The following is a 26087-nucleotide window of genomic DNA, read 5'->3' as shown; positions in this document are numbered from 1 at the left end:
TGGAATCCTTGAGTTTAAAACAAAGCTTCTGCAATACCTCATATCCTGCCCTTTGTAATTGGAGCCACATCAGAAGCTGGTCAAGGTTTAGCTTTTTACTTACTGGAGAGCAGTCAGTATGAAGTCGAGTTCCTTACATTAAGTGGGGGTTATTATTCTCTCTCTCTCTCTCGCTCTCTTTTTTTTTTTTCAGACTACCCCAAAACTCAAAACTGAAGTTAAAATCAAAATTATAAAGATTACCCTTTTTTAGTTTGTCTGTTTTAATGAAAATTAACTTTGAAATATTGCCTGTATTTGTACTCTGATGCTTAAAACTTGGTTCTACATGAATTTACAAAGTTGAACTCAACTCTTAGTTCTGTAAGCCTTTCAATGGTCTCTGACCAAATACATTAAAATTCCAACCTGACCCAGGAAAATTGTGTAATTTGTGCCCACTCAGTTCTTCATTTTGGAACAAGATTCTTTTGCTCCCAATCCAGAGACTGCAAGAAGTGAAAAAAAGACCCAGAAAGCCTTTTCTTCCTTGTGAAAAGACCTGACTCTAAGTGGAGCATTCTGCAAACAAAGGGTTCAGGCTTCAGCCTACACATCTCTGGGCTGAGCCTAAGTGGAGAAATTACGTCGACCTGGGAGTAGATATGGAACAGAGGCCCCGTGTACATGCATTCCATCCATCCAGCTTTTGCTAGCTTCTTGCTTTTCTGTCCACATGGATGAAAGCTTGTATTTATTGAACACTTCCCCATATGTACCAGCCATAACATTGTTTAATTTCATCTTCACAGCTCTTTAAGGAAGTCTTTTCACTATGCCCATCTTATAAATGCTCAAACAGGGGCCAAATAATTCAGCCAGGTCATATAATTTGTAAAACACAAAACTGAACATCTGGCTGCAGTTCCTGGGATTGTACTTCCTTGCTGCAGTAAAAGAAATAAAATACATTGAAGACTGGGAAATGGATACTCTTAGGTCTGTGTATCGGGACAAGATTTTTGGAAGATACAATATTGTATCGTATTTACAAAAACCTCCAGCCTGTCTTACTGATGGAAGGAAGCCAGCAGGGACACATGGAGCGGACAAGGAGTTTCTGCGGGGACGGGGCTGACGGTGGTGTGAAGTGGGGACCGTGGTGTTTCGATGGCACCACGCGGAAGGAGAACGCTAGAGGGAGGACCCCGGTGCGAATGGACCCCAGTGCGAATGGACCCCAGTGCGGATGGACCCCAGTACGGATGGACCCTCTGACCTCCTGGCGGTTGTGGGCGGCTGTAGACCGCCGCCTCGAGAGGCCACGCCCCCAGCCGCCGCGCGGACCCAATCAGCGGCGCGGCTTGGCGCTCCACCCTCCCGCCCCCCCGCCCCTCCTAGCCGCGGTTATATAAGGTGGGGCCTGGCGCGCCTCTGCAACGCAGTACGGTCCGGGCCTTCGGAAGGGGTAGTGGCCGTGGCCGCGGCACCCGCCGCTTTCTACGCTCGCAGCGCCGCCTCTCTGCGACCGCCCGCGGGGCGCCGCCGCCGCCACTTAGCCTGGGCCCCGCCTGCCTTGTCCTCGGGACTCTCGGCGTCCTCGGCGGGCCGGAGCGATGCGGCTGGATCCGAGGCCCGCGGCGCTGGCGCTGCTGCTGCTGCTGCTCCTGGGCGCCGCGGCGGCCGGCGCGGGCAAGGCCGAGGACCTGCACTACCCGCAGGGCGAGCACCGCGCCGACTACGACCGCGAGGCGCTGCTGGGCGTCCAGGTGAGCCGGCCGGGCCTCGCAGCGCCGCGGGCTTTTGTCCCGGGACAAAGCGGGGCGGCCATGCGAGGCCTGGCAGGGGCGGCCTGACAATGGGGGCCGGGCGCGGTTCCGCTCGCTCTCTGCGGGGGGATCCCCGGGCCTGTAAAGCCTGCAAAGCTAGCGCGGCTCCACAGCTGGATCCCTTCCACCATCTGGACACGGGGCAGGGTCACTGAGGGGGGTGGGGTGGGGGGACGGGGACCTTGGAGAGCAAGTGAGGGTCACCCCGAAACCCTTGAGTAAGGGAGACATGCAGGTTCCCTGTTAACCTCCACTGTCACGCCCCATCGGTAGTAATGCTTGGCCCTCCCTTCTCCCCCCCCCCAAAGGAAGACGTCGATGAGTTTGTTAAACTTGACCATGAAGAGCAGCAAAAAAGACTGCAGTCGATCCTAAGGAAAATCGATTCGGATTCGGATGGCTTTCTCACCGAAAGTAAGGACTGCCCTACACCACCACCAATGGAAAAATCTCTTCGTAGGAGATAAATGAACGTTTTTAGCAAGGGTGTGTGTTGAATGAAGACGGTTAGTGTTCCGACAGGTTAGGGGTACTGGGACTTAAGAGTAGGTGTTGTACCTGAAAGGCAGGGAACCAGTAAAACTCAGGGCTTTCTCAGTAACATTATCAAAATCACTGACACCGTCTTCCTCCCATCACCTTTGTGAATCTCAACAGGATGATTCATTTTAGAAAAATATGCCAAAAAAAAACCTTCGTAAGACATTAAATGATGTATTGCTCTTTTGAGATGTACTTCATTATTGTTTTAAGAATTTGCTGCTGTTTATAAGCAAGTAGAACCTGTTGCATGTGAATAACGTTTAACATTATAGCAAAATGTTGGAGCTGGTAGGAGTCATAGGATCATCTTGGCCTCTCTATGTACAGATGAAGAAACTGAAATCCACAAGAACAAGCTTTTTTTCAAGTAAATGACAAAGCCTGGACTAGAATCTAGGTATCCTACTGTAAGTCTGTTTTAATGTCCTCAGTTGAAGAAAAAAGTTACCTTAAGTGGGTTCACTAGTCAGAAATGAAATGCACAGATTATTAAAAGAAGGTTCTAAATAAATTGCTGTGCAATTGTCTCTCTCCATGGTTTAATTCAAGTGACGAACTCCACGGTCATTCCAAGTTGATCTTCAAAAAAATTTCAGATTATCACTGTGACTTTAAATTACCTATCTTGCTACAACTCTCATTTAAATGTTTCGTAGCATCCAAGGAATGAAATATCTGTAGAGAGAATTACAAACTGGTGAAATGAAATATTGACATTGGTGCCCTCAGGAATATTAAGGCTTTGCTTCTGTTTCTTCAACAACAGTGGAACCTCTGAACTGTCATTCAGTGTAGGAATCAGTCAGTCCATCTTTGGTTATACTAGAATAGGCAGAATGAGTTGATTTGGAAGATTACCTGTCAAATATATTCAAATATTTAATAGTAAGAAGGAGTTTAGGGGCTGGAGGCAAGGCTCAAGTGGTAGCGTGAGGTGTGAAGCCCTGAGTTCAAACCCCAGTACCACCAAAAAAAAGTAAAAAAGGAACTTAGTCCAAATCTTCACCTTACAAATGACAAAAACTTGAGAAAGTAAGCTGCCCTCTTAAAGCAAAGCTGAAGTGTGAATCTATGTTTCCCATCCCTGTTCCATTCTGTTTTCTACTATGTCATGATAGTATTTTAAATAAACTAGGAGAAAGACTCAGGATACTTGAGGAGACCCAAGTATCTATTTCTATTTGAGGACCTTAAAGAGAATTTTACTCATTTGCACTTTCAGGGCCAGTGCAGGTCTCAGGTTCTTAAGTAGAGTTTTGTTTTGTTTTGGTTTTGATACTGGGATTTGAATACAGGGCCTTATACTAAGTGGCTAAGCAGGTACTCTGCCACTTGAGCCACGCCCCCAGCCCCTTTTCTTTTAGTCATTTTTTGAATAGGGTCTGATTTGGACGGTGAGCCTCCTATTCATGCTCCCCACATCGCTGGGATAGCAGCAGTGTATTGCCATGCCCAGCTCTTTTTTTTTTTTTTTCCAGTGCTGGGATTTGAACTCAGGGCCTCATGTTTGCTAAGCAGGCCCTGTACCACTTGAGCCAATCCACCAGCCTTGTTTTTATGTTAGCTGTTTTTGAGATAAGGTCTCATGAAGCCTAGGCTGGCTTCAAACCTTGATCCTCCTAACCTCTGCCTCCCTAGTAGCTAGGATTACAGGCGTGAGCCATCAGCTCAATTGGTTGAGACAAAAGGGTTTTATGAATTTTTTGCCCAGGCTGGTCTGGAACTGAGATCCTCTCTCTCTTTACTTTCTGAGTAGCTAGGATTACAGGTGTGAGCCACTGCCCCCAGAAAGAAGTAGAGGTTCTTAAGCCAGATAGGTACACACATACTTGTAGTCCCAGCTACCCTGGAGGCTGACCCAAGAGGATTACTTGAATCCAGGAGTTTGAGACCAGCCTAGGAAGTAGAGAAAGATCTGATCTTTAAAAAAAAGAAATAAGGTTTGTTAAGATACAACAAAGCTTCGAAGCCAAATAATTGATTTGAATCTGGACTCGGCTCCTTTTTAGCTACAAGGCCTCAGATCGAACCTGTTTCCTCATCTGTGAATGAGTATAATTGCTTTGTTTTGAAAATCAGAGGCAACATAGGGAACTAATAATCTGCCCTGATTAGACTTTCAGGAGAGAGACGCTATCTCTGTGTTTCTGTTCACCTGACCTCTCCCAAACCAGCCAAGGAGTTCTGGTCTCTAGGCCAGTTGACACATTACCTTAAACCAAGGGGCATGGGCTCACGCTCTATGCAGTTTGTGCTGTCTCCCCCTTCCCCTTTTGTAATGTAGTACAGTAAAAATCTTTATGAAGAGATTTTTAAAAGTTGATCTGAAAGAGGACATTCGAGACTCAGGAGTTTTTTTTCCCCAGTGTTACCTCAGGTACTAAGATAAGACAAATGGCTATTATAAGAAGGGCTTAAGTCATGATTGCTACCTACAAATTGGTGAAAATTTCTCCTAGTTGTTTTGTGACACGTTTAATGTGAATATACTGTAACAGTGTTTCTCAAACTTCAGTCGCTTGAAACCTTGTCACAATTTAGGCCATGTCTACTTTCTATTTATTATTTCCTTAATATGTGTTGATTTACCTGGGCACATGTCTTGGGAGGTGGAGGGATGATCTTGAATTTGAGGTTAGCCTGGACTACACAGTGAGACCTTAGCTCAAACAAAGAAAAAGGATAGCTAGCTAGATAGACAGATAGATAGATTCAACTCACATATTTATTCTAAAGGAAAACTTTATTCCTTTCATGAATGAAAAGCAATTTGCCTACTACATATTAAATTAATATGTGGTCATTTAAATATTTGTGCTTCCTAAGAGATCTGTATAGTTAAGAAAAGTTCTCTGCAATTTTTTGGTAAAGTGCAATTTTGGCCAGTTGGTAATTCATTCAAAAAAAAAAAACTTACTCAGCCAGGCACTGTGTAGACATTTAGTTTACATCACATGGGAAAAACCAGACCCAGACTGCACTTGTGGAGCTCGTGTTCTGTCTAGATCATGTGCTACAATATTCTTACACTCCACACAGCTCTTCCTCCCTCCTACATCTATTTCTTTCAGTACTGTTAGGCCAGTTCTCACTCAGTATTTGCAAAGGTTGAAGGTATCTTATCTCCTTGAGAAGGTTTAGAAGCTCTCACTCTGCAGATCAGAGGAATTCTCAGCATTTGTTACATTCTGGGAATTTCTCCTAGGTGAACTCAGTCAGTGGATTCAGATGTCCTTCAAGCATTATGCCATGCAAGAGGCGAAGCAGCAGTTTGTGGAATATGATAAAGACAGTGACGGCACTGTGACGTGGGATGAGTACAACATTCAGATGTATGACCGAGTCATTGACTTCGATGAGAACACTGCTCTGGATGATGCGGAGGAGGAATCCTTCAGGCAGGTGAGTGCATGTGTGCGAGCTGTTCCTCAGCTCACGTCAGTCCTCTTTGCCCCTCTGCTTGAGTGAGCGCTAGGACCTGAGGTCTAGGCTGGATTGCCGTGTTCTCTCGACAATCTCCAGTTCCACTTCAGTGGTCTTTTTGATGGTTTCCTTTCTAGCCAGATTTAGGACTCCTACTCTGAACCCAAATTATCCTCACATCTGTTTGTCTCAGCTGCATCACTAAATTGTCCTCATCTCCATAGTTGTTTTTTAAAATCTGGTTTAGGACTAGAGCACCTGCTTTGCAAGCATGAAGTCCTAAGTTCAAATCTCAGTCCCACCAAAAAAATAAAATGTTTTAGGTATTTATCTCAGTATTTTATTTTTAATATTATTGAACAATCAATTTTATATTTACTAAGAAGGCTGTATTGACCCATTCCCACTTTTGAAAGTTTCATGTAAAATAACTTAGCTATAAACGTTTTTTAATTGTGGTAAAATAAGCATAGCAGATTTATCATTTTATTCATTGTTAAAATGATACAGCACAATTCGGTGGTGTTAAGTACGTTCACATATTGTACAACCAAGCTCTCAAACTCCTCATCTTGCAAAACAGAACTCTGTACCCATTATATCCATTACATCATACTCCCCCTCCCCTTCCCGCCCCCAGGCCTGGCAGCATCTTCTTCTCCCTGTCTGTGAATTCCACAACTTCAAGTACCTCATCAGAGTAGAATCATACAATGTTACTCTTTTTGTGACTGGCTTATTACACTTCATAGAAAATCCTTAAGGTTCATCCATGTTGTAACATGTCAGAATTTCCTACCTAAGAAGGAAAATTCTAAAAAGACCAAATAGTATTTTATTTTGTTTATCCATTCACTGTTGCACACTTGGGCTGTTTCAGCCTTTCAGCTCTTGTGAAAAGTGCTGCAGTGAATGCAGTGCATGTTTCTCCTTTAGATCCCGCTTTTAGGATACCAACCCAGAAACAGGGTTATTGGTTCAGTTCTGTTAATTTTTGAGGAACCTCAATACTGTTTTCCATAACCCTACATTATTTAAAAATCACTCATTTTTGAAGACTCAGTATCATTTTGAGTACTGTTGTGTCTTACGTTTTGTTATAATGTAGGATTCTTAATCAAGCAGAAATCAGGAAGACAATTTTTATTTAGGAATTAGGAACTTTTCAGGACTTCTACAAGTCTGTTAAACTAAAATATATCAACACAAGTGACTACAAGTTTGAGAAATTTCTATTGCAAAGGTAATTTTAAAGAATTTTTTAAATATGGAAAAGAATAAAAATAAAGCCAAACTCCTTATTGTGAGGCGTATGTCCCAAGGTGCTTGGGAAACATTGAATCTCTTCTGTCTTTTGTTTGTTTTTTAAGACAGGATCTCAGCATGTAGTCCTGACTGGCTTCAAGCTTGTGATCCTCCTGCCTCAGCTTCCTGAGTGCTGGGATTACAGGTGTGCACCTCCGTACATGGCTCCTTTTCTATTTCTTTCTCTTTTTTTCTAAAGGCTATTTTTCAGATAAGGACTTGCTTTTTTTCCTGGCGTTGGCATTGGACCCTGATCCTACAAGTTACGGCCGCCTGTGTAACTGGAATGACAAGTGTATGCCACTATACGCAACTTGTTAGTTGAGATTAAGTATCCTGAACTTTTTGCCTGGGCAGGCCTCAAAGTATGATCCTCCCAGCCTCCAACTCACAAGTAGCCAGGATAACAGCCACCTGACTGTTTCTTACCTCATTTTAGTATATACCTTTAATTTTTATTGTGTCCATAATTTGTCATTGTGCATGCTATTTATTTTAAAATGTTTTGGCCACTTGAAATGCATAGATCACCACTAACTAAGTTGGGTTTTCTTTTTGGGGGGGCGGTACTGAGGCTTGAACTCAGGACTTCATGCTTGCTAGGCACTTGAGCTACACCTCCAGCTCCTCTGAGTTGGTTTTCTGCTCCTGATTGCTCATACACTATGTGTATGCCACCAGTGTGCAGGTTAAGACCCCAGCCTTCCACTCATATTTGTTAGCAGTTGTGAAGCTTGGAGTAAGTTACTAAGCCTCCCTTATGCCTTAGTTTCTTCCTTTCTAAAAATGGAGATAGTCTCCATTTAAATTGAGGAAAATAACGCTGAGGAGAGACAGTAAGGAGAAGCAGTAGCTGGACTGGTAAGTAGTTACATTTTCATTTACAAGAGTGTTGTTGTTAAAGAAACATGCCCTTGGGAGGTGGAGGCAGAAGGATCTCGAGTTCCAGGCCAGCCTGGGCTACATGAAAGAGGAGAGACAGAGGGAGAGAGAGAGGGAGAGAGGGAGAGGGGAGCTGCAAGATAAGACTGTCTCATGGAAGGAAAGAAGGAAGGAAGAAGGGAAGATATTTCAAATGAGTTTATAATTAATCAGTGAACTTTCAAAAATTATTTAGGTATTTGTTAACTATCAGCTTTAGGTAAATTAGGATTTAATTTATAGGAGGAAAATGGTCTTTTATTTTCCTTATTTAAGTCTTTTCCAGCAGACTAAAGAATATGAATTCTTTAAGCCTTTTCACTGCTTGGTAGTGCCGAAGAGAAAACAAAGGGTGCTAATGAGATTTGGGATTCATCTGTCTACCAAGGTTCTCCTTTACTGTAGAATCTGACTTATCTTTAAAAGCATTATTAGAGCTGGTGGAATGCCTCAAGTGGTAGAGCATCTGCCTCGCAAGTGTGAGGCCCTGAGTTCAAACCCCAGTACCACCAAAAAAACCAAAAAGCAAAACAAAAGCATCATTAGAGTTACCACGATATTTTATGACCTCCCTACTAGGGAACAACAGAAAAGTTAGTACAGTTTTTTAAAGTCTTACTAGAATTGCACTCTAATTGTCTTTTTTTTTTTTTTTTTTTTTTTGGTTTCTTTTTTTTCGTCACTTCAAAATATGTGTGTGTTTCTGTATTCTGTTTTTTTGCTGGGACTGGAATTTGAACTCAGGGCTTGATGCTTGCAAAGCAGGCCCTCTACTGCTTAAGCCGTACTTCCGGTCCTATTTCCATTTCTGTATTCTTGAAAGGGGATTATTTAAGAGCTGATATTGTCGATGTTAAAATTTTCACTTTGAAAAAATATATTATTCACTAATATTATAGACTTTTTATGAAATTTATGAACAATTCTTTTAGCTGTCTGGTTCTAATGCAGTGTTCCCCACCAGGTACACAGTGGATGTGGGTTATAAGACTCTCTACCTTTTAAGAATGAGTTAGATGACTCTTCATATCCCAGAGGAGACTGTGTTCCCCAAGTGAATCCTTTCCAATAGAAAGTCTGCTGGTTATTATTTGGCAGCTTAGGAATTTGTCTGTATCTTCTTGAAGTTCTAGTCATACCTTTTTTTAGAATTTGATAATGTGTAACTTCCTAAAAATTTATGAGGAGTGTAAAAATGAATCCAGGGACAAGTAAGCAGTATTCTTCAAATTAAAAAGTGAAAGACCCAGGCACTGGGTCATTCCTGCAGTCCTAGCTACTTGGGAGACAGAGATCAGAAAGATCCAGGTTTGAGGCCAGTCCAAGCAAATTGTTCATGAGATTCCATCTCAGAAGTACCCAACACAAAAAACAGGGCTATCGGAGTGGCTTAAATGTAGAGCCTCTGCCTAGCTAGGGCCAGGTCCTGAGTTCAAACTCCAGTACCACCAAAAAAAAATGAAAAATAAAGGATGAACAATAAATCAGTCTCAGCATTACAAACTAAACATTTTACCAAAAATAAAAGTAATCATAAAAAAGTAAATATGTCTAAATAAAATTATGTTTTCTATATGGAAGTCTAAAAACTTAAAACCAACTTATTACCTGAAATTTACCTTATTTATTTATTTTTAGTGGTACTGGAGTTTGAACTTAGGGCTTCGTACTTGCTATGCAGGCACTCTACCAGTTGAGTCACTCCTCCAGCTCTTTTTGCTTTAGCTATTTTGGGGCTAGGATCTTGTGTTTATGTCTGGGCTGGCCTGGACCACAGTCCTCCATTCATGCTTCTGGAGTAGCTGGGGTGACAGGTATATACTACTATGCCCAGCTATTAGCTGAGATGGGGTCTTACAAACTTTTTGCTCAGGCTGGCCTCAGAACCACAGTCCTCCCAATCTCTGCCTCCTTAGTAGCTGGGATTACAGATGTGAACCACTTTTCTCAACCTAACCTTATTTTTTATAAGTTTCCAGGTACAGAATATAAACAACTTGGAATAGTGACCCTATCAGGCTATGAAATGTCTAAAAAATACTTCTTTATAATATGATGAACAGTTATACGTCAGCACTTTTAAAGCGTGCAAACCTACCTGGCAAAACTGCAGTGCTCATACTTGGAAACTCAGCTGGTGAATGTGCATATGTGAGCAGTATTTCTTCATGTAAGATCTACCCTGCCTGTGGCTGATCTGAATGGTTAGACCTAGACTTTTGTTCTAGGATCACAGATTATGCATTTCTTCATGTAAAATCATTAGTCTACCAAAAGATGGCAGTTTTGTTCCTTACAAATTTCTCTTACAGTGGAAAGGTAAATGATTGTGGTAGTTTCCTTTTTATTTCTTTGTAGCATTTTATCCTGTACTAGAATACAAGGGTTTTATACAAAAGGAAATAAGAGTGTTGAAGTTTTATGAAACTGATCAGCTTTTTCTTTTTCTTTTTTTTTTTTTGTTTTAATTAGTTACTTTCAAACAACATTCTTTGGCTTCTTTAATATGGGGCACTTTTAAATTATGTTCAAATGGCCATAAAATGTAAACCAAAAAACCTACTTTTTCTCTTTCTTTCTCCTCCTTTTCTCTTTTTTCTCATTTTTAGAAGTTTCAGCTTGTTGAAGGAGATCCTTTCTTTCCATACCCAATGCGGCCAAATGTAGCTGGCTGTGCTGAACATGGGCCTTTAGCTCCAAAAGGCTGCTTTCATAAGGAAATCTAAGGCCTTGCTGTTTTGAATAGTGACTTATTCAAAAAGAGCTTGACTGACTCCAGAGAGAACCTCAAATCCTTGTGTGTCTACTTTTCTCCACACTAAACCTCAACATAAAATGCAAATTATTTAGTCTAAACTATTTAAAATTATGAAACATAAACCTGGAAGCAGCTATTTTTCTTTTCTGTGATAACTGAGTGAGTGCAGCTAACTGTTAGGAGTTTAGATGTTTAAAAAGACAAATTCTGTAGGGGGAGAGGTGAGCTTCTCCCCTGGGTGTCAGTGATTGTAAAAGAACTAGCATTTAGGTAAATGACTGCTGCCTAGCCTATTATTCTAAAAAACTGGAAAGAGCCTTTCTTTTCAACAGTGAAACGCATAAATTAAAAGCTTCTAAAATATTTGAAATACACTTTTTTTAAAACTACTGGCTTTTAGAAAGGGAAGCTGTATTCCCAGAAATTCTCAAAATGATTTAGGCAGGATTAACAATATAGCACCACTGGCTTCCAAGACTGGTGGCTATAGAATTACCTTTGAAAAGCTGATCAAAAGCAGCCTTGCCCCTAATAGCTATGGAACCGTTTTTCTACTTGCACATACTCTAAAAAGAGAAAAAGGAAGGTGGGAGAGGAAGGTAGAAAAGTACTTGTGTTTATTTAACCAAGAGAGAAGACCACACAGTTAGCATTTCCAAATACCTGTGCTAACAACACGAGACTCAATATAAGGGAACATTTCTGAAACATGTTAACATAGTTTTGAAAAATCATTTGGAAGAACAGGAACAATTTTTAAAAGCCATTCCATGATTAACGTATGGTCTTAACTCCTTTGAAGGCATTCCAAAATTACTGAGATCAATTATTGAAGGAGATAGTACTGTAGAAAGAACAGGAGGATCCAAGTTTAATATCCTCTAGCTGTATTTGAACTGGCAATAATATAGTAATATATAGCATTTATTTTGTATTACTTTTTGGTGTTTTTGAGATGAGTCCTTGCTAAGTTTCCCAGGCTGACCTGGAACTCATTCTGTAGCCCAAGCTGAACTCACACTTGTGATCCTCCTGCTTCAGCCCCTGAGTGCTGGGATTACAGGTGTGTGCCACCATGCCCAGCTAATATTTATCGAATACCCAGTGTTTCAGGTTTACTAATGACATGGTAGAGATTGTCATGCTAATTTCTCAGTAGAGATTTTTGCCCCAATTTTATAGATGAGGAAAACAAAAGGTTGAGCAATTTCCTCTGAATACCACAGCTACAAAGTGCCATTGCTGGGTTTATCTAGACTGTAGAGTTTCTGTGTCTGTGTTGTCTTTAATAAAAACATATCTGTGAAAATAAATGCAATACTTTAAATATCATATAGTTTGTATTTTTCAAAATATTTTTAATAATGTTACAGAGCTGAAATCTTTAAATATATTCAATTTTTTAATTTTTGAAGCTTCATTTAAAGGACAAGAAGCGTTTTGAAAAGGCTGACCAGGGTTCTGGCCCCGGCCTGAGCCTGGAGGAGTTCATTGCTTTTGAGCACCCTGAAGAAGTTGACTACATGACGGTAAGGAGAACTTGGAGAGAATTAGTGCTCACTAAGGCATTAAAATGAATTGTGTGGCAGCCAGAATTTTAAGAGACAGGAAGATCCACACATTCCACAATTTTCCCCACATGATATTACAAGTAGTGGGAAGAGTTTCTGGTGGTGGTGAGGTACCGGGGAGGAGAGGGATTTTTTTTCCATCTCTTTACTATACATGACAGCAGTCTTCCTTTGGCCTTTCTCTCTATCATAACCGCATTACCACAGGGCTTTCCTTATCCTTTTGCAACTTTCAGGTTTTTCTCTGGCATTTAGATGTTAGTAACAGCAGAACTTCTGGGACGCTTACAACCCCACTGTGAAAGCTTTGAGTCTGGAAAACTGTATGACATCTGGATCCCTTGCAAATGACGGTGGGGGTGCAGCTGCTAGTGACTATTGCGGTCAAATACCAACTGTCACGCCATCCCATGAGTGCTGGCTTCAGCTCAGCAGGTCTCGATTGAGCTTCGTGGGGAGAAACCATCCATCCAGGAGTGAGGAGTAACTAACATAACAAGAGCTTTTTAAAAAACATCAAATGCTCAGCTCACGTGAGGTGTGCTACATGGCGCTAGCTCCAGCTCTGTGGCTGACACCTGGGTGTTTCGTGGAGGGAAGATGCAGCCTTTTGTTTAATGGAGCAAGGTCAGGATGACTAACAAGGCAGCAGCAGGCTATCTTGTTCTCTGTAGCTCAGTGGCGAGATAGCTGCTGTCATTAGTACTGCTCCTCGAGCTGTTGGGAAGCTTCTTGACACAAAAGACAAGACCTAGTTTAACAGCAGTGATAGGCATAATTTTTAAATGCCAAAATCAAGTTGGGCCAAGCTATTTGAGTTCTAGAACAGCAGCAGAGGATGCTTGGCTTGGACTCCTTGCAGAATAAGGAACACGTAACTGGAAAGGGGAAGGACCCGTGAAAGCAATGAAGTAACCAGTGTTAGGTGGTATGGCCCTGCCACGGGGGGTGACGTACATTTGGTCAGCTTTTTGAAGAAAGCCCAAACACGAATGTTGACTTACTAAATAAGTATTAAGAGACAGAGGTGACCCTGAAGTTTTTTTTTTTTTTTTTTTTGCTTTTAGCAGCATTGGAGTTTGAACTCAGGGCCTTGCTCTTCCTAGACAGGTACTCTGCTACTTGAGCCACATCTCCATCCTTCTTTGCTTTAGTTATTTTTCAGGTTGGGTCTTGTATTTTTGCATGGGCTGGCCTGGACTACAGTCTCCTATACCTATGCCTCCCTTGTAACTGGGATCTCAGGCGTGTGCTACCATGTCCAGTTTATTGTTGAGATGGGGTCTCACTAACTCCCCATCCTCCTGATCTCTGTCTCCCAAGTAGGTGAGATTACAAGCATGAGCCACTGTTCCCAGCTCCAAAAGTTCTTTTAACCATGGCAGCATTATTGAAATAAGCTTGTTTCCCAAGAGCGTTACTTGAATGAAGAAATAATCATTTTGATCAGCGTTCTTTTATTGGATCACAGACTTCTTTAAAAACACAAAAACTGTGGACTGATTGTCTCAGAAAAATTGTATATGTTCATTACCCAAGATACTGGGTTATAATTTTAGGGAAATCTCTGATCTTTCCTCTAAAACTAATATTTGGGTTCCTAAATTAAGACCCCTACTTCAGTATACAAAATCTGTAAGATTTTATTTAAGCCAGGAATTTGTATTTAAGTGCTGCTTCATTTAGATGTAAATTCAGGTCCTGGATCTGTCTAGAATTAAGAGACTTGAGAGTATATTTGCATTACAATTGGGATGCTAGAATTGAAATTGGGAGATGTTATGGAGCTAGTGGGTAGTGAGAAAAAGAACAACAGTTAAGGTAACCCGTGAGAGACTAGGCGGGAAGAAGAGAGCCAAGGATGGTAATTAAATTGTACAGCAAAGTCCCAGGTATTTGAATGTCACAGAAGACATAGAGGGAGAAGCTATGAAGAAAAGAAGTAGAAGTTTGGGAGAGGCAGGAGCCAAGAGTGAGAAAAAGCAGTAGGAGACCAAGGAGACAGCTGGGGGTCTGCCCTGGAGAGAGGGCCGAGAGGAAGTGACCAAAGAGGAGAGTGACCAGAGGCAAGGACCCAATGCTGGTTAACGAGAAGCCTTTCAGAAGGCTTATGCCATGTTTGCAAAAGTAGGAGAGTCTTGCTACGAGAATTTCGGGGAGGGTTACAGTAGGGCTCACCGACAATAGAGGTAGAGGTTTCAAAAACTGCTGTAGGGGGTGGGAAGGAAACTGAAGCGGAGGCAGGCTTCCAGGCTTCAGGTAGGGCCCCCTGAAATGGCACAAATTCATTGGTAAGGACTAAGCTTAGATTTCTGTATCTTCTCAGATTTTGTGGTTGTGGAAGAAGAGAGAAAGGGATGTGGGTCTGATACATGAGGTGGGATGGGATGGTCGCAAGGGAGGTATTGAAGCAGCTGGCCATTGAGCAGGTAGGTAAACTTTGGTCAGGGAGGAGTGTTTGTTTGGTAAGAAGCCTTGATAACAGGGAGGAGCAGATTTTGGGTGAGGTGGGTAGCTTCAGAAGAGAATGTAAGGAGGCTGGAGTTTGGGGAAGGAAGTGTGGCATGTGTCAGATCTGGAGGAAGAACACAGTTCTGTGCAGAGCTCTAAGATAGTGTTATTTCAGGGCTGTTACTAGACCAAAGGACAGATGGAGTTGAAGAAAACAGGGAAGTAAGAGATGGTATACTTGAGAGAGGAGAATGCAGAAAACAGGAACTGGCTTCAGTGCAGAGGTTGTGTAGGAGATGTCACCATCAGAAAGAGCTGGAGTTTAAAGTGACTTAGTTCTTGGGATTTATTCTTGCTTCTAAATTCTAGTCTTTAGAAAGATGGTCTCGAAAGTGTGGACAATCAAAATGATTATTCCTAAAGATATTCTATAATAAGGTTGAAATGGTGGTGGCACTGAACATTTTCTGACTAATTTTTCTTTTCTTTCAATGAACATACAATAGGAATTCGTCATTCAAGAGGCTTTAGAAGAGCATGACAAAAATGGTGATGGATTTGTTAGCTTAGAAGAATTTCTTGGTGATTACAGGCGGGATCCAAGTAAGTTGTCTGGGGTAGTGAGGAGGGAGAGAAAAACAGAGGAGATTGAAGAACAGAGCAACTGAAAGATGGCCTTGCTTATTCAAAGCTCTTTTGCTTCTGGGCTCTAAACTCAGGGCTTTGCACCAAGTGCTAGGCAGGTACTCCACCGCTTCAGTCACCCTCCAGCCCTTTTTATTCTAGTTACATTAGAGATAGGGTCAGGCCTACTGGACCACTATCCTATTTTAGGCTTTCTGCTATAGCTGGGAACCTCCCCTCTGCCTTGAGATGGAGTGTCATGAACTTTTTTTTGTCCTGGCTGGCCTTGAACTGCAATCGCCATCTCCCAAGTAGCTAGGATTACAGGTGTGAGCCACTAGCACCTGGCTTGAGAGCTCTTTGGCAGAGGAAAATGTAGCAAGGCGCTATAGCTGTTAATCTAGCTTCAATACAAGTTGTAGCATGGGTTTACTGCTTACCTGAAATGCTGCTTTGCTCATTTTCACTTCCACATCAAGATTAAAGCACCTTTCTTCCTTTTCTAGCAAGTGTAATGCCATTGTCAGTTTCAAAAGTGGAAGAGAGTGAGGTTGTTTAAACCTTTACCATTGCTTGTAGATCTTAAGAGAGAAACAAAACTACATACAGCATAGACATTAGAAAGAGACTTACCACATAAGTGTCTGAAATTGGGAAACTTCCTTCATAAGCTGCTGTCTTTTCCTAAAGTTGTTGCTTAAAACTTGAAAATATCAAAAATACAATTTAAAATTGGTCACCAGTTTTACTTATTGAGAATTTCCCTTTCACATTAGACAAAGGATTAATTTGTAAGAATATACAGGAAGCTGTATAGTTACGTGATGTGCATTAAAAACATTCCCCAGCTCAAGTCTGGGGAAAGTAAGTGTCAGGACAGGTAGCAGCACTTAATGAAAGTGCCGACCTTGACACTATGCAACAGTTTTAAAACTGAATGGTTTTGACTTATGTGTCATTTTTGGAAGTTACTATATATTTGTACTTATTTCAGGACTTTTCAGTTAACTTGTTGTGTTTGTTATTTATTTGTTATAGTAAATTTTAAAATCACTTCCTTATACTAGGGGTGTATATCTTCTTGGATTCATGTGATATTCTTGGGTATGTATATTTATGGGCTTTTTTTTTTTTTATATTAAGCTGCAAGTGAAGATCCAGAATGGATACTTGTTGAGAAAGACAGATTCGTGAATGATTATGACAAAGATAATGATGGTAGGCTTGATCCCCAAGAGCTATTATCGTGGGTAGTGCCCAATAATCAGGGCATTGCACAAGAGGAGGTAAGTGTTGCAGTGTGTGTCATTCACACATGGTGTTATTGATAGGAAGTTCAAAATTTTAAGCCAAAGAAAGGAGTAATGGGAGTGTGTACTATTGACAGATCGCCGAGTTTTGAATTTAGATCGTTAAACTGTCATGTACTATCAGGGAGAAAAGAAAGTTGATTGTATCATGTATTATTTTGAGGGTACAATGGTAGAATGATAGTTTATATTTACCTATAGGAACTCGAAGAGGGTTGTAATTATTTTGATTAATCTTGAGAAGATTAACTCAAAATGGATCAAGGATCTTAATATCAGACCACAAACTCTAAAGTTGATACAGGAAAGAGTAGGAAATACTCTGGAGTTAGTAGGTATAGGTAAGAACTTTCTCAACAAAACCCCAGCAGCACAGCAACTAAGAGATAGCATAGATAAATGGGACCTCATAAAACTAAAAAGCTTCTGTTCATCAAAAGAAATGGTCTCTAAACTGAAGAGAACACCCACAGAGTGGGAGAAAATATTGGCCAGCTACACATCAGACAAAGGACTGATAACCAGAATATATAGGAAACTTAAAAAACTAAATTCTCCCAAAACTAATGAACCAATAAAGAAATGGGTAAGTGAACTAAACAGAACTTTCTCAAAAGAAGAAATTCAAGTGGCCAAAAAACACATGAAAAAATGCTCACCATCTCTAGCAATAAAGGAAATGCAAATTAAAACCACGCTAAGATTCCACCTCACCCCTGTTAGAATAGCCATCATCAGCAACACCACGAACAACAGGTGTTGGCGAGGATGCGGGGAAAAAAGGAACCCTCTTACACTGCTGGTGGGAATGTAGACTAGTACAACCACTCTGGAAAAAAATTTGGAGGCTACTTAAAAAGCTAGACATCAACCTACCATTTGATCCAGCAATACCACTCTTGGGGATATACCCAAAAGACTGTGACACAGGTTACTCCAGAGGCACCTGCACACCCATGTTTATTGCGGCACTATTCACAATCGCCAAGTTATGGAAACAGCCAAGATGCCCCACCACTGACGAATGGATTAAGAAAATGTGGTATCTATACACAATGGAATTTTATGCAGCCATGAAGAGGAACGAAATGTTATCATTTGCTGGTAAATGGATGGAATTGGAGAACATCATTCTGAGTGAGGTTAGCCTGGCCCAAAAGACCAAAAATCGTATGTTCTCCCTCATATGTGGACATTAGATCAAGGGCAATCACAACAATGGGATTGGACTTTGAGCACATGATAAAAGCGAGAGCACACAAGGGAGGGGTGAGGATAGGTAAGACACCTAAAAAATTAGCTAGCATTTGTTGCCCTTAACGCAGAGAAACTAAAGCAGATACTTTAAAAGCAACTGAGGCCAATAGGAAAAGGGGACCAGGAACTAGAGAAAAGGTGAGATCAAAAAGAATTAACCTAGAAGGTAACACACACGCACAGGAAATTAATGTGAGTCAACTCCCTGTATAGCTATCCTTATCTCAACCAGCAAAAACCCTTGTTCCTTCCTATTATTGCTTATACTCTCTCTACAACAAAATTAGAGATAAGGGCAAAATAGTTTCTGCTGGGTATTGAGGGGGTAGGGGGGAGAGGGAGGGAGGGGGTGGGGGCAGGGGGGAGAAATGACCCAAGCCTTGTATGCACATATGAATAATAATAAAAAAAAAAAATCTTGAGATATCCTGAATTGGATTTGAGCAGAAATGCAGAACCCAGAAGAAATTAAGAGAAGTAATAGACACAATTACAGTGTATGGTATAATTAGACATTAGTAAATTCTTGGCACACCTAAATGATTTTGACAAATCAAATCACTAAAATGTGACCATCTTGCTGAAAATACTACCTTGGACATCTTTCTGTTTTGGTTTGTTTTAAAGGCTCTTCATCTCATTGATGAAATGGATTTGAATGGTGACAAAAAGCTCTCTGAAGAAGAGATTCTGGAAAATCAGGACTTGTTTCTTACTAGTGAAGCCACGGATTACGGCAGGCAGCTCCATGATGACTATTTCTATCATGATGAGCTATAGTTCCCGGAGTGTCTGATAGGTAGCGTACAGGATCCTTTTATAATTTGTTACCGGCTTTACTTTTGTGATAAAGTATTGATGTTGCATTTTACATTCTTCAGTCTTAACCACAGTCACAATTATCTCACTGTAGGTTACAATTTTGGCCTCTAGAAGAAAAACAAAACAAAAATTTGATATTTACTTCAAAACACGTTGAAAAAATAAAACATTAATATTGTGCCATACCGCACAGTCTTTCCTGATACTCCATCTGTGTAAGTGCATCTTGAAGAATATTTGAGTTCTGTTTCCATACTTGAAAAAGTGGAGGATTTTAGACATGCCTGAACTATATTATTATTTAAGTAGTGTGTGGTGAAACTATCAACTTTGTTTTGTACTTAGTAGATTTAATTTGGGAGCTGCCAAGAAAGGACAGTGTTTTTGGGGGTAGCATTTTGTTTTAAAACCTTTAAAGGAACCTTCAAAAGGATTTGAGCTTCACATGTAAATGTTGAGAAGTTCTTCTTAGTTTTAAAACGGTTTCTATAAAAGGTTTTGTCGTAAGAAATAGAACTTTATATTTTTGCATATGTATAGATAGTAATTATATTTAATGTATAACTATAGCATTATGGTGAGTGGAATTTGACATTGTCCAGAACCCTTTTCGTTTTTGACTGATTAAAAATGAACTGTCCTATCTTTTATATTGTTGTTTTGGTTTTTTGCTTTCCTGATAAACCTTGATTTTTAGCACAGGTTTTGTGTGTTATACATTTTTTTGCCTCATCTGTTCCTTTATTAGGATAGTGAATGATCTCAAAACTCTTAAGTTATTCTTGGTGCATATTCTTACTTTACTTTTTTTAAAATAAAAGAATCATGTTATAATTTAATGTACACCTGACATAGTTCATTTGCTCTTGTGACAAGTATGATTTTGTTTGGGGGCTAGAAATAATTTTATTTTTATTTATTAATTTTGTGTGTGATGCTGGGGTTCAAATCTAAGGACCTTGTGTATGCTAGACACCGCTAAGTCCGTAGACACCGCTAAGTCCTGGAGATGATGAAAACGTTACGTGGGTTGGAGTCACCATCAGCCTCCCTCACTTTCAGTTATACTGGTTAAAATCATGCTTGCTGAGAAGCGATTGTGTACAATTAAACACTTAATCACATTCAGGACATCAGCTTGCCTTTGGTGGAAGTAGAGAAACACAGGTGGGAAATTAATTATTTCCTCGTCTGATCCAGAAAAGTTCTTTTTGTGGGTGAAAAAGTTCTTTTTGTGGGTTAAAAAGTCAGCTATATGGGGCTGGAGGTGTAGCTCAAGTGGTAGAGCACCTGCTTTGTAAGTGTGAAACCCTGAGTTCAAACCCCAGTCCCACCGAAGACAGAGAAAAAGTCAGCTGTACGTTTGTTAATGTTTTCCAGTCTACAGCAAGTTCTTCAGACTGAGTCTGAAGTGCTTTCCTGTCAGAATTGACTACCTACACTGTACTGTACCGTCTTCGCTGATGGGAGATGTGAATGCACCATGTAAACCACACCTTAACAATAGCTAGCTACCCTGGTAACTAATGCACATGGCTTTTATTTTAATCTACAACACCTACCTGACTATAGAAGTTTTAAGAATTAAAGTCTACTGTTACCATTCATCTGTCATTTGTCAGCTCTCCAAAAGCTGAGATACTTGGAATAACCAGTTTGATTAGTATGTTAACTGTTCCTCTTGCCAGATTCCCCAAAGCCCATGCCAGAAATGTTAGCACATCGGACACAGATTTTGTGTCAATCCTTGGCAGATATGCACTTGCTGAGTTCAGAGTTAGAATTCTACATTTGGCCAACATATGGTGCAGATACAAGACTTTTGGTGATGTTATTAGTGTTTACAAATATCTGTACTGCTCTCCTTCCTTGTGTAAAGGAAACTGCACTCCCCAGCACTCATAGGTGGGCTAGTGGCTAGTTCTGGCCAGTTAAATGTGGGTGGAAGTAGTTGTCACTCTCGGACAAGGTCAGTGACAACTCCTTTTCTCCACCATAGTGTCCTGGAGGAGGCTCAGTTGAAATACAGTGGGGCCACAAGATCAAAATGGCCACAATTGTTCAGTGACCACACGAAGGGCAGCTGGCTCCACAGTGGTCTTCATGTGATCAAAATATAAACTTTTATTATGCTAGGCCAGAGATTTGGTGGGGGGGTTGTTTATTTTTTTCTTTGGCAGTACTAGAATTTGAACTCAGGGCCTCATGCTTGCCAGGCAGGCACTTTACCACTTGAGCCACTAGCCCAGTCCTTGTTGCTACAGTTATTTTTTACATGGGGTCTGGTGAGTTTGCCTGGGGGCTTGGCCTGGACCACAATCTACCTACCTATGACCTCCCATGTAGCTGGAATGACAGGTCCATGCCACCACACACAACTATTGATCCAGATGGAATCTCACTACCTTTTTGCCCAAACCATGATCTTCCCAAGATCTCCACCTCCTGACTAGCTGGGATATTGGTGTGAGCCATCACACCCAGCTTGTTTTATGTTGTAACCATAGCAAAGTCCATCCTATCCTGCCTAAAGATTTAGCTTTAAGCAACTGATTTTTATAAGCATGAAGAGAAAAGAATCTGCTTGAATAGAGTTTGTGTGTCTTCTGTTAAGACAGAATAAGATTCTTTATTTTTTATTTGGGTTTTAATTTTAAATAAGTCTTTAAAAATCAACTTTAATTTTAATAGAACCAGAATAATTTGGATTTATCCTTGTGCGTGAGACTGAAAATTGTATAAGACTTTCTGAATTCCCAGCCAGTTCTTATTGACTTAATTTCTGCCATCTGCCATACTTCACTACAAAATGAAAAGTAAATGAGATTTACACAAATCAGTTCTTAGGTAGTTCTGATTGAGCAAATATACACAATGGAAAATGTCTACTTTGTGTTGTAAGGAAGCCGGGACATTCAGAGTAAAAACCTGTATGTCATACTGCCTTAGTTTGTTCTTTTGCAGTTTTGTTGTTGTTTTTTTTTTTTAACAGCAGTTTTATGTTCACAGCAGAGTTAAGCAGAAAGGACAGAGCATTCCCACACACCCTTTGCCCCACACATGCCAGAGTGGCACATTGGCGACAGCAGGCCTACACTAACGCCATCCAAAGAGCAAGGTTTGCATTGAGATTCACTTTAGGGGGTGTACATTCTATGGGTTTGGGTGTGTGTAATGTCCACATGTATATCTACTGTGGTGTAGAATAGAGAAGAGTTAACACTGCCCTAAAATTGTATACCTGTTCATCCCTCTCACTTGAGTCCCTGGCAACCATTGATCTTTTTACTCTCTCTAGTGATTTGTTGTGAGATCAAACCCAAGGGTCTTGCACATGCTAGGCAAACAAGGGCTCTACCACTGAGCTACATCCCCAACCATTAAAAAATTTATTTTATTATGGTAAAATACACATATGTGTCATAGTAGCCGTTTTTAAGTATTCAGTTCAATGATATTAAAATACATTCATGATGTTAGGCAACCACTATTGCTCTCCATCTCGTAGCTTCATTTTGTAGAACTGACAGTGTACACATTAAGCAGTAACTCCCCATCTCATCCCTCTGCCTGCAACCCAGCTAACCACCATGCTACTCTCTGAATGTGACCACTCTAGGCATCTCCTCTAAGTAGAATGGAGCTGTACTTGGGGTTTTTTGTGACTGACTTAGTGCTCATTCCTCTTCACGTAGATCTGTCTCCAGGTTCACCCATGTTGTAGCACGTTGCAGAATGTTCTCCCTTTTTTTTTTTTTCCATCCTTCCCTTCTTTCTTTTGAGAGACAGTCTCTCTATATAGTTCAGGCTGGCCTTGAAATATGTTGCTCAGACTGGCCTCAAACTCATAGTCCTCCTGCCTCAGCCTCCAGAATGCTGGGGTTACAGGCTTGCGCTACCACACCTGCTTTGAATTTCCACTTCTGAATCTCATTCCATCCTGATCTACTTTGTCACTTTGATGATTCTAAGTTGGAAATTATTTTCCTTTAGACTTCATTGCTTATCTCATTACTCTAATATTGTTGTCAAAAGCCCAAAACCATTCTGATTCATGATCCTTTATATGTAACTGTAAGCTAGTAGAAAGTCCTTTTTGTCCCCAATTTTCTGAAATTTCAAAAGGATATGCTGTCATGAGAGTCTGTTCATATTATACTGGGCATTCGTGGATGCTTTCTGGTCTGGAAACTCCCATGTTTCAGTTCTGGGAAACTTTTATATATTATTTTTTTTTCATTTTTCTTTTATTATTCATATGTGCATACAAGGCTTGGTTCATTTCTCCCCCCTGCCCACACCCCCTCCCTTACCACCCACTCTGCCCCCTCCCTCTTCCCCCCACCCCCTCAATACCCAGCAGAAACTATTTTGCCCTTATCTCTAATTTTGTTGTAGAGAGAGTATAAGCAATAATAGGAAGGAACAAGGGGTTTTGCTGGTTGAGATAAGGATAGCTATACAGGGCATTGACTCACATTGATTTCCTGTGCGTGGGTGTTACCTTCTAGGTTAATTCTTCTTGAACTAACCTTTTCTCTAGTTCCTGGTCCCCTTTTCCTATTGGCCTCAGTTGCTTTAAGGTATCTGCTTTAGTTTCTCTGCATTAAGGGCAACAAATGCTAGCTAGTTTTTTAGGTGTCTTACCTATCCTCACCCCTCCCTTGTGTGCTCTCGCTTTTATCATGTGCTCATAGTCCAATCCCCTTGTTGTGTTTGCCCTTGATCTAATGTCCACATATGAGGGAGAACATACGATTTTTGGTCTTTTGGGCCAGGCTAACCTCACTCAGAATGATGTTCTCCAATTCCATCCATTTACCAGCGAATGATAACATTTCGTTTTTCTTCATGGCTGCATAAAATTCCATTGTGTATAGATACCACATTTTCTTAATCCATTCGTCAGTGCTGGGGCATCTTGGCTGTTTCCATAACTTGGCTATTGTGAATAGTGCCACAGTAAACATGGGTGTGCAGGTGCCTCTGGAGTAACCTGTGTCACAGTCTTTTGGGTATATCCCCAAGAGTGGTATTGCTGGATCAAATGGTAGATCGATGTCCAGCTTTTTAAGTAGCCTCCAAATTTGTTTCCAGAGTGGTTGTACTAGTCTACATTCCCACCAACAGTGTAAGAGGGTTCCTTTTTCCCCACCACATCCTCGCCAACACCTGTTGTTGGTGGTGTTGCTGATGATGGCTATTCTAACAGGGGTGAGGTGGAATCTTAGTGTGGTTTTAATTTGCATTTCCTTTATTGCTAGAGATGGTGAGCATTTTTTCATGTGTTTTCTGGCCATTTGAATTTCTTCTTTTGAGAAAGTTCTGTTTAGTTCACATGCCCATTTCTTTTTTGGTTCACTAGTTTTGGGAGAATTTAGTTTTTTAAGTTCCCTGTATATTCTGGTTATCAGTCCTTTGTCTGATGTATAGTTGGCAAATATTTTCTCCCACTCTGTGGGTGTTCTCTTCAGTTTAGAGACCATTTCTTTTGATGAACAGAAGCTTTTTAGTTTTATGAGGTCCCATTTATCTATGCTATCTCTTAGTTGCTGTGCTGCTGGGGTTTCATTGAGAAAGTTCTTACCTATACCTACTAACTCCAGAGTATTTCCTACTCTTTCTTGTATCAACTTAAGAGTTTGGGGTCTGATATTAAGATCCTTGATCCATTTTGAGTTAATCTTGGTATAGGGTGATATACATGGATCTAGTTTCAGTTTTTTGCAGACTGCTAACCAGTTTTCCCAGCAGTTTTTGTTGAAGAGGCTGCTATTTCTCCATCGTATATTTTTAGCTCCTTTGTCAAAGACAAGTTGGTTATAGTTGTGTGGCTTCATATCTGGGTCCTCTATTCTGTTCCACTGGTCTTCATGTCTGTTTTTGTGCCAGTACCATGCTGTTTTTATTGTTATTGCTTTGTAATATAGTTTGAAGTCAGGTATTGTGATACCTCCTGCATTGTTCTTTTGACTGAGTATTGCCTTGGCTATTCGTGGCCTCTTGTGTTTCCATATAAATTTCACAGTAGATTTTTCAATCTCTTTAATGAATGTCATTGGAATTTTGATGGGAATTGCATTAAACATGTAGATTACTTTGGGGAGTATCGACATTTTTACTATGTTGATTCTACCAATCCATGAGCATGGGAGATTTCTCCACTTTCTATAGTCTTCCTCAATCTCTTTCTTCAGAAGTGTATAGTTTTCCTTGTAGAGGTCTTTCACATCTTTTGTTAGGTTTACACCTAGGTATTTGATTTTTTTTGAGGCTATTGTAAATGGAATTGTTTTCATACATTCTTTTTCCGTTTGCTCATTGTTAGTGTATAGAAATGCTAATGATTTTTCTATGTTGATTTTATATCCTGCTACCTTGCTATAGCTATTGATGATGTCTAGAAGCTTCTGAGTAGAGTTTTTTGGGTCTTTAAGGTATAGGATCATGTCGTCTGCAAATAGGGATATTTTGACAGTTTCTTTACCTATTTGTATTCCTTTTATTCCTTCTTCTTGCCTAATTGCTCTGGCTAGGAATTCCAGTACTATGTTGAATAGGAGTGGAGATAGTGGGCATCCTTGTCTGGTTCCTGATTTTAGAGGGAATGGTTTTAATTTTTCTCCGTTAAGTATAATGCTGGCTGTAGGTTTGTCATATATAGCTTTTATAATGTTGAGGTACTTTCCTTCTATTCCTAGTTTTCTTAGAGCTTTTATCATGAAATGATGTTGGATCTTATCAAAGGCTTTTTCTGCATCTATTGAGATGATCAAGTGGTTTTTGTCTTTGCTTCTGTTAATGTGGTTTATTACGTTTATTGATTTTCGTATGTTGAACCACCCCTGCATCCCTGGGATGAAGCCTACCTGGTCGTGGTGAATAATCTTTTTGATGTGTTGCTGAATTCGATTTGCCATTATTTTGTTGAGGATTTTTGCATCAATGTTCATTAAGGAGATTGGCCTATAGTTCTCCTTTTTGGAGGTGTCTTTGCCTGGTTTTGGGATAAGTGTAATACTGGCTTCATAAAATGTGTTTGGCAGTTTTCCTTCCCTTTCTATTTCATGGAACAGTTTAAGGAGGGTTGGTATCAGTTCTTCTTTAAAGGTCTGATAGAATTCAGCAGAGAATCCATCAGGTCCTGGACTTTTCTTTTTGGGGAGACTCTTGATTGCTGCTTCAATTTCATTTTGTGTTATAGGTCTATTCAGGTGATTAATTTCCTCTTGGTTCAGTTTTGGATGATCATATGTATCTAGAAATCTGTCCATTTCTTTTAGATTTTCAAATT

The 26087-nt window shown here is 40.5% G+C and overlaps 1 protein-coding gene across 2 annotated transcripts; it reads left to right on the top strand.

Moving 5' to 3' along the window:
- Positions 1-1408: 1408 nt before the first annotated feature.
- On the top strand, positions 1409-19443 carry Rcn2 (reticulocalbin 2). 2 transcript variants are annotated; one of them, XM_074062109.1, is made up of 7 exons: positions 1409-1748; positions 2117-2222; positions 5557-5753; positions 12186-12287; positions 15287-15383; positions 16548-16690; positions 18599-19443. In XM_074062109.1, exons 1-7 carry the CDS (start codon positions 1596-1598, stop codon positions 18749-18751), a joined length of 951 nt encoding a protein of 316 aa, XP_073918210.1. In that variant the 5' UTR covers positions 1409-1595; the 3' UTR covers positions 18752-19443. The 2 variants fall into 2 exon arrangements, with proteins under 2 accessions (XP_073918210.1, XP_073918209.1); XM_074062108.1 differs by having other exon boundaries at positions 1411-1748; positions 12174-12287.
- The last annotated feature ends 6644 nt before the right edge of the window (positions 19444-26087 follow it).

Source organism: Castor canadensis, chromosome 19 (genome assembly GCF_047511655.1).
Source record: "Castor canadensis chromosome 19, mCasCan1.hap1v2, whole genome shotgun sequence".
In the NCBI taxonomy this organism is placed as follows: domain Eukaryota; kingdom Metazoa; phylum Chordata; class Mammalia; order Rodentia; family Castoridae; genus Castor; species Castor canadensis.
The sequence above is the reverse complement of the archived record's forward strand: the minus strand, read 5'-3'. Positions and strand labels throughout refer to the sequence as shown.

Excerpts from the sequence above, each read along its gene's own strand:
- Rcn2 (XM_074062108.1), top strand. The coding sequence starts at position 1,596 with ATGCGGCTGGATCCGAGGCCCGCGGCGCTGGCGCTGCTGCTGCTGCTG. Across the intron at positions 5,754-12,173 it reads AGGAGGAATCCTTCAGGCAG|CTTCATTTAAAGGACAAGAA; the intron begins GTGAGTGCATGT and ends TAATTTTTGAAG. Across the intron at positions 12,288-15,286 it reads AAGAAGTTGACTACATGACG|GAATTCGTCATTCAAGAGGC; the intron begins GTAAGGAGAACT and ends AACATACAATAG.